Source organism: Cricetulus griseus, chromosome 5, assembly GCF_003668045.3.
Source record: "Cricetulus griseus strain 17A/GY chromosome 5, alternate assembly CriGri-PICRH-1.0, whole genome shotgun sequence".
In the NCBI taxonomy this organism is placed as follows: domain Eukaryota; kingdom Metazoa; phylum Chordata; class Mammalia; order Rodentia; family Cricetidae; genus Cricetulus; species Cricetulus griseus.
Window position 1 is genome coordinate 69,894,764 of NC_048598.1, and position 8,927 is coordinate 69,903,690.

At 46.8% G+C, this 8,927-nt stretch overlaps 1 protein-coding gene across 1 annotated transcript in view; it reads right to left on the reverse strand.

Moving 5' to 3' along the window:
- Tfcp2l1 (transcription factor CP2 like 1) overlaps positions 1 to 8,714 on the reverse strand; it is a 58,667-nt gene extending 49,953 nt beyond the window's left edge. Inside the window, exons 1-2 of the mRNA XM_027417820.2 lie at positions 8,653 to 8,714; positions 4,301 to 4,452 (exon numbers count right to left, since the gene is read on the reverse strand). Of these exons, the coding sequence (XP_027273621.1) occupies positions 4,301 to 4,452; positions 8,653 to 8,714 (214 nt within the window). The remainder of the gene's footprint in view (positions 1 to 4,300; positions 4,453 to 8,652) is intronic.
- Between the last annotated feature and the right edge of the window lie 213 nt (positions 8,715 to 8,927).

Sequence of the window (8,927 nt, forward strand, 5' to 3'; positions counted from 1 at the left end):
ACCTGACTTTGAGAAAGACACAGGGCTGGGTAGCATATGAGACACTCTGCCAAGAAGATAATGTGTAACATTTTAATGCTATATTTCTATTTGTTAGTTATAACTAAAAAAAATCAAGCTGTATACACAAGGATGTTTATCAATGTTTAATTTCTAGACAAGTGTTCTACCACTGAGCCATATCCCCAGTCCTCACAGTCTAATTTTTAAAAAATTATTACATTTATGCCAGGCAGAGGTGGCACATGCCTTTAATCCCAGCACTTGGAAGGCAGAGGCAGGCAGATCTCTGTGAGTTCTAGACCAGCCTGGTCTACAAGAGCTAGTTCCAGGACAGGCTCCAAAGCTACACAGGGAAACCCTGTCAACACCCCCCCCCAAAAAAAATTACATTTATTTGTGTGCGTGTGTGTTCATATGCTCATGCCATGAAACAAACAGAAGTCAGAGGACCTTTCAAAATCAGTTCTGTCCTTCCACCATGTGGGTCTTGGGGATTGAATGCAGGTTAGTCTTGGTGGCAAGAGTCCTTACTTGTTGACTCATCTCATTGCCCTTCAATGTTCAATTTATGACGCAATAACAATAATAAAAAATGATGATTCACAATATAAAACTGGCCAGAGTTTATGGTATAACACACGACATTATTCTAATTTTAAAAGATGCATATATAAAATACATAGACAGCCAGGCAGTGGTGGCGCACGCCTTTAATCCCAGGCACTAGGAGGCAGAGGCAGGTGGATCTCTGTGTGTTTGAGGCCAGCCTGGTTTACAGAGTGAGTTCCAGGACAACTAGGGCTGTTACACAGAGAAACTCTGTCCTGAAAAACAAAAAACCAACAACAAAACCCATAGGTGATTAGTGGTCAGGCTGGCAAGATAGCTCAGTCTGGCCATTCCCACCACCAGAATCCATGTGCTGGGAGAAAACTGACCTCTAAAAGTTGTCCTCTGACCTCCGTGTGTGTCATAGCAAGGAAGTGCCCCCCATACTAAATAAATGGAATTAAATAAACACACACATGATATTAGAGGGGACTAAAATTTTATTTATTTATTTTTAATTTTCTGCCTTTTGCTCTTGTTTTTCAGTTACTTGAGTTTCAGCAGGACACTATTTTAATTTGACAGAAACATGCAAATTAGCAACAATGAATACATTTCACATATTGTATGGATATTGTTACATTGTCGTTACTACAGAGAAGATGAGAGCATATAATGTGAATAGTAACTTCACAATATAAGGACAGGGTTTCTATGTAACTTTGACTGGCCTAGAACTCACAATGTAGACCAGGCTGATCGCAAACTCTAAAAGGCATGTGCCACTACACCAAGCCTAGATAACTCATTTAAAAAAAAAAAAAAAGATAACTCTGAGAACTTCTTTCCTTCCTTCCTTTCTTTCTTTTTAAAGACAGGGTCTCAAGCATCCCCCAGCTATCCTTACTCTCTACGTAGTTGAGGATGACCTTGAACTTCTGAACCTCCCACATCTCAGAAAGCTGGGATTACAAGTGTGTAATACCACATTTGTTTTATGAGGTGCTGGGGGTCAAACTCGGGCTTTCTGCATGCCAGGCAAGCACTCTGGCAACTGTGCTATGTCCCAGCCCTTCTAAACAGTTTTATTTTCTAAACAGTGAACACTTTCTGTAATGAACATCTATTATATTACTCATCAGTCAAGACAGTGCATTTGCAAAACTGAGACAAGATGGAGTTAGACAGAGGCCAATCTGGGATGCACAGGAGGTTCCACAAGAACACTATTTCTCAAAACATTAAAGAATGCATAACTTAAAATATGCAGGGAAAGAGGGACTGTGCCTGAGCACTAGCCTATTGTGCAGGGGTCCCGGGACTCAATTCCCATTGTTGTAAAATAATAAATAGATCTGTAAATGTCCAAAGGAAATATACCAAGTTAATTAACACAGGCAGGCAGCACATGGAACCATGGGGTGGGCCCTTTGACATCTATGATGGAGAAGATGTTCTCTTTTAAACTTGTTAGGAAGACCTAGCATGCTGTCAAACATTTTCTACTGTTCACTAAATAATAGGGAGGGGCATGATGAACACAACCAAGGAAAGGCCTTAAAATGGGGGCAGGGGACAAACACACAATGTCCCTGTTCAGCAACAAGACCTCACACTGCTCACTCATCAGCTCACATGGGATATGGCCCCAAATAAGACCCAATATCAGCTCAGTGGCCTCATTCCTTCACTTTCAAGTTTAAGCAAGAAGGGGGGCGCAGACAAGGAGAGAAACCACTCAGAGAAGTTGGCAGCATTTAACCTTCAACAAGTAAGAAAGGACAATGACAGAAGCCACTGTGCAAACACACAAGGGACTGCTTCCAACTGGCTTGTCACCTGCCATCAATGGCCATCAGCCACCACAGATGGAGGAGTGAGTGTTCGGTCCACAGGGGTGAACCCTGCCTTCCCTGGAACACACCAGCAATGATGGGCAGATTCCATGCAGAGGTAGCCCAGTCACTTCCATTCATTCTGAGCTAGGGACGTGGGCAAGGTCAAATCCAAGAGGCAATTCTGCCCAATGGAGGCAGCTTTCTACCAGGGCTCATCTGCCTGCCTCTCCCAGATTCCAACACACAGCAGAAAAGGAACCGGTGCACTGGGTGATGGCAACCAGATTCATTCTGAGGCAATCCGGGAGACAGTGCTAAATACAGTCCTATTATCAGGACAGGGACCAGTGAAACCCTATCCACCAGGACACAGCTCTCGTGTCTGACAAACGAAACACTCAAAACTGGGAACATGGGGGTGGTGAGATGGCTGATTGGGCAAAGGCATCTGCTGCCAAGTCAACAACCTGAGTTCCTCATGGTTAAAGAGAACAAGCTCCTCAAAACGCACACACACAAATATACATAAATGTAATCACACACACATACACATAATGTAATCACAATCACATACATATACATAAATGTAATCACACACAAACACTTATACATAATGTAATCACATAATACATAAATGGAATGAAAAATTTTTAAAGGAATATTGCAAGCTAGACACAGTACAAGCCTATCCACAGTCTCGGCACTTAGGAGGTTGAGGCAAGAGGATCTTGAGTTCCAGACTAACCGGGGCTACACAGCAAGACTCCAACTTGAAAAACAACAAAAACTTCTGAAGGGCCAGTGGTTGCACAACTGCCATCATACTTACCTTCACTTACCTTCACCCTGTTAAACACCCCCCCTCCAAATTAGACTTTCTTATTTTACACAAGAAATCACTGAGGGATGGATGGTGGTGGCACACGCCTTTAATCCCAGCACTTGGGAGGCAGAGTCAGGCAAATCTCTGTGAGTTTGAGGCCAGCCTGGTCTATAGAGCAAGTTCCAGATCAGTCAGGGTTACACAGAAAAACCCTATCTCAAAAAATGGGAGGCAGGGAGGGGAGGGAGAGGAAGAGGGAGAGGGAGGGAGGGAGGGAGGAGAGAGAGAGAGAGAGAGAGAGAGAGAGAGAGAGAGAGAGAGAGAGAGAGAGTCACTGAGAATAAAAAATAGGTGCTGGTGTCATAGTGACCTGGGCAGTCAAAGACAACTGCTCTCCAATGGGTGGAAGCTATACCAGATGTGGACCAGCTGTCACCCATAAAAAGAAGAGCAGACCATCAAAAGGTATCAAAAGGTACCAAAAGCACCAAACAGTAATAGCAATCTTTTTGGTTTTTCAAGACAGGGTTTCTCTGTAGGTTTAGAGACTATCCTGGAACTGTCTTTGAAGACCAGGCTGGCCTCGAACTCACAGAGATCTGCCTGCCTCTACTTCCCCAGTGCTGGGACTAAAGGCATGCACCGTCCAGCAGTAATAGCAATCTTGAAGGAAGGAATGTTACAAGATGACCCGCACTTGGCCTTCCCTTACTTCCCTCCTTTTCAGGAGTCTAATTCTGTTGTTCAGGCTGTCTCTGCCCATGGAGTTCAGGCTGCCTCTCTCTGCTTATGGACTTCAGGCTGCCTCTGCCTGTGGAGTTCAGGTTACCTCTGCCTATGGAGTAAGACTACAGGCTCATGTCACTACTCCTAGCTCAGTTTGCAATATTTCCAGTGAAGTCATGGCAGTCCTGTGTGGGAAGCCACACAACACGGCAGAATCAGAACCTGTGCCTGACCCCTAAGTCTATACCCTTTCCAGAGTCCCATGTCACAGCAAAAGAGGCCCAACAGGGTCTTGCACACTATCTGCTAACTACCCCCACTTGTCCACCCACCCAGGTTCCATCCCTATGGAGACCTCTACCTTGATTGAGGTATGTCAAGGTCTCTTCATGTAGCTTCACAGCAGGAGAGGTGGCCGCACACAACACATACTGTAGGGGCGGCAGGCGGGCCCCATTCTCAGGAGATAGCTGTGGCTCCTCCTGCTTGAAGATGGGCAGAGCCAGCACATCACTGTAAAACACAGGAAGCAGTGGTCAGAAGTAAAGCCCAGGAACATAGAGCAATGTCAGGCAAGATGGGTGCAGACCATAGTACCAAGGATGACTTCAGAGTCCAGTGTGACACAAGCTGACCTAGCTCCTCACCCACATGGCCCAAATCTCAGATGCAACCACTACTGCATGGTCCTGGCCCCATTCAATGGCCCTCATGAGATCCAGTCACCCATGGCCTGGAGAAGGGAAAGTGTCTGAAACGTAAGCAACAGAAACCAGAAAAGCTATTCCTTTCTTTTTCTCTTAGAAAGCTATTTCTTTGTTTCCTTCCTTTCTTCTGGGGGAGGGATACAGTGCTCAGGGACTGAATCCAGAACCCTGTACCTGCTAAACAAGTGCTGTACTACTGAGCTACAGCTCCAACCAGGGCACCTGATGAACTACTGAGCTACAGCTCCAACCAGGGCACCTGCTTCCTATCTGCAAGTACTCGCTCAAACATCTTTGAGAACAATCATCTGAACAACTCTTGTTCCTCTTTTTACATTATTTATTATTTACTGGGTAGGAGAGTGTATCAGCCCTGGCTGTCCTAGAACTCCCTCTGTAGAGGGGCTGGCCTCAAACTCACAGAGATCTGCCTGCCTCTGTCTCCTGAGTGCTGGGATTAAAGGAGTGCGCCACCACCACCCGACTTGGGGTTTTTGTTGTTGTTTGGTTTTTTGTTTTGTTTTGTTTTTGAATTTCCGACATGTATTTATTTAGTAAGTAAGTTAGTTATTTGTATATGTGTGTGTTCCCACAGGCATATGTGATATGAACAAGAGGAGGATTTGGGGGGAGCTGGTACTCTCCCTGTATCTTGTGGATGGACTCCTGGGATTAAATTCAGGTCATTAGGCTTGGTAGCAAGCACCTTTACCTGCTAAGCCATGCTTAGGACCCATAGCCCCTGTTTTAAAGCTCAGAATGGTCTCTCCAAAATACTATGAAGATAGAAAACCTTGATTCCAGTTTTCTTACCCAAGCAGCAAATCTTAAAATACTCAGAGTTGAGGCAGGGAGTGTGGCACACACCTTTAATCCCAGCACTCCGGAGGCAGAAGCAGGCAGACCTCTGTGAGTTCAAGGCCAGCCTGGTCTACAGAGTGAGTACCAGGACTCCAAAGCTACACAGAGAAACCCTGTCTCAAAAAACCCAAACAAACAAAACCTCACAATTGTTTCCTTCACCTCTAAATAATGTTCCCTCCACCAAAAACATCAGCCCTGCCCCGGGCAGAAATGGTAAAGCATTTGTAAGTAGGAGGACCTATAAAGTCAGTCCCATAGCCCACAGCCTATAAAAGCTGATTAGTAATCCCAGTGCTGGGGAAATGGGACATGATGACCCCCAAGGCTCACTGGCCAGCCAGCTAAGCCTATTTGTCAAGTTTCAGACAAGTAGGGGACCCAGCCTCAAAAAACAAAGTGCATGGTACCTGAGGAACATCACTAAAGATTAGCTGGCCATAGTGGCCCACACCTTTAATCACAGCACTCAGGAGAGGCAGGTGGATGTCTAAATTCAAGGCCAGCCTGATTTACACAGAGAGTTACAGGATAGCTAGAGCTGTGTAGTAAGATGCTGCCTCAAAAAAACCAAATAAAACAATACTGAAGGTAGTCCTCTGGCCCTTACACTCATGCACATACATGCACACACACACCGTCACATACAAGTACACATCAATCAGCCTCCAATCACCCGGGTAGAAGAGAAATTTGTTTCTGAACTTTTCAGGAAAGTACCAGTATGTTGCCAGGGGCTAGCCTTGAACTCCCAGACTCAAGGCACCTCAGTCTGCCGAGTTACAGAACTTCAGACGAGTGTCCTTGCAAGGAACAATGAAATCCCTCAGGATCAGAATGACTAGCAGGCGTGCAAGATTTGCTTAAATATTCTAAACTATGTTGCCACAGAAACAGCTACCAAAAGGTGTCCCGCCCTATCTGATGACCCTCCTCCCTCCGTGGGTCTGGGCCATGAATCAGATCAGCTGACCTCACTTCACTGCATAGTTACCAGTACTATGTGTTCCCTGTATAGCATCATAAATGAATGTCCACGAAATATAAACCAGCACACACCCCAACAGTGTCTAACAAATCCTCAGAAAGCCTGTCTTTGAGCACACCTGGGAAACCATCCCCATGTGAGCTCTTCTTCTATTCCTGTTTGCTGCCTAGAGAGAGAGAGAGAGAGAGAGAGAGAGAGAGAGAGAGAGAGAGAGAGAGAGAGAGCAGGGTTGGCCAGCTGCAAACCTTTCTTTCCCATCTCCAGCCTGGGCAGTTATTAAGGAGCTCGGGAAGGAGCAAGCAGTCCTGCTCACCTAGGAATTGCATAATTTCATGTTTGTCCAGACCATGTTAAGTTAATAATCCATGCACTGTTACTTTTAAATTAAAAAAAAGAGGGGGAGAGGGTTAAGAACCGTCACTCAACACTAACTTGTTTCTGGCCTGGTGTCCTTATTTGCCAAGGAATAAAAGTTACCAGAACATCAAACAGAAAGGAGAGGGAGGGCCTTGAAGGCCACTCGCTGTTCGGTGAAGTCAGATGGCTTGCAGAACTTCTAGGAGAACAAAAACAATAATAATAAGGAGGACTGCAAGTTATCAAAATGGAAGAACAAGTGTAAGTCCCAGGGTCATCCTCCACTGTAAAAGAATTAAATTTTAAAAAGTTTTAAAGAGAAAAAAAAAAGCAAAACAAAGAAAAATATCCTCACTCTAGCATGGGGGCGCAGGCCTTCAAGGAAGTCAAACTATTTGGAAGTAAAAATAAAAAAATAATAAACCAGCTTCCAAGAGGGGAGTATGGACTGTCTTCACCCATCGCTTCCTCAAAGGAACCAGTGCGGTTTGCAGTGGCTCTCAGCCCCAATGTTTGCCTTCCTCCTCCCATGCAAAGTCCAAATCCTAAAAGTATCTGAGTTGGCTTACAAACTACCATCTCAGGCACACATGCAAAAACCACACCTCTTCTCCCATAAAACTGTCCCCTAACAGGATCATGCATCTAGGTTTCAAATATGTTCACTTCAGCTCAAGGTCACCTTCAAATTCATTTTTAAGATAGGATGAGATACCTAATGGCAGGCCATTGACTACAATTCCAAAGAAACTACAAGTGACCCTACAGAGTGTTGTAGGGTTAGCATGTATTTATTCTGTAGCATTTTAACTGTGGGCTTTGCATAACCCTTAACACACGGGGATCCACAGTCAAAACCCTATTGATTGCCACTTTCTATGACTTAGAGTTAAAACAAACAAAAACTGAACATACACCAGCAAAACATGGTCAGTCCTTGGCTTTCTAAGAAGGGGGTGTCTTCCCAGAGTTCTGGACATACATGAATTAGAAGCCAGGAAGTACAAATAACAGAAAATCCAAGCGGGGAATTTGGGGGTCCAAAGAGGCACTTAAGGTTCTGTATTTGGGGCTGACTTCTGCTTGCCAGTTTACTTTTTCCTGAGCCCATGTCCAACACCTTTTTGGTTAAGTAAGGCACATATAATAAACTGTGACTAGGATGAAATAAAGACAGGTTGAAGCTGGTTTTAGCGAGTTCAGAAAATGAAATGCCTGCCTATTAGCCCTCCAGTCAGTGGCACCACGGGTGGAAAAAAGAATCCCGTAGTCACCGAAGGCGGGGGTGGGGTCTGTTTTCAGAAACAGGGAGTTCAGAGAACTTTGGGAAACCCGCGGGACCCTCTTCCCTTGAAGCGCGCTAGAGAAATCCCCGCAGCAGACTTCGGTGAAGCCGGGACCTGGGGGCCACACCAAGCTCACCGTGGCAGGGACGGCCAGCCCCCAGAAGCCCGGGCCCGCAAGGCTGCAGCGCAGACCTGCTCCCGCCACCCACCTGTGGGCCCACCGGCCACGAAGAGCAAAGAGTGGGGCCTGGCTTCCCGAGACACACGAGCTCCTGATGGAAGTGGCAAGTTTATTTCTCCAACTGGAGAAGGGAGAGGGAAGGCTGCGGGACCGGGCCGAGAACGCTGCAAGCAACAGGGAGACCTCGGAGAGTCGCCCCTCCGGCATAAGCGCGCCGCCTCCCCGATCAGCCCCCCCCCAGAGGTCTGCCGGAGGATACCCCCCCTGGAGGCCGCACTGGTCCTCGGCGCCCTGACCCCGATCCGATCGCAGGCAGGTGCCGTCCGGTCTTACCGCAGGTAGCTGCCAGAGTTGTGCTGGTTGTAGTGTTCGGGCTGCGTGTGCCAGAACAGCATGGCTGAGGCTCCCGCAGCACCGGGCAGCACCGGCCGGGGCGTGGCACCAGGCTGACCACGGCGACGCTAGCGGCCAGCAGTCCACACCCCAAAGCAGCACTCGAACCCGAACTGCCAGCGGGCGGTGCCTTTTATGGGCCCCCAAGTGGGCGTGGTTATTGCAGGTCCGCCCCCACGGCTAGCGGCGGGAGGGCGGCGCTGGGCCGCACCTGG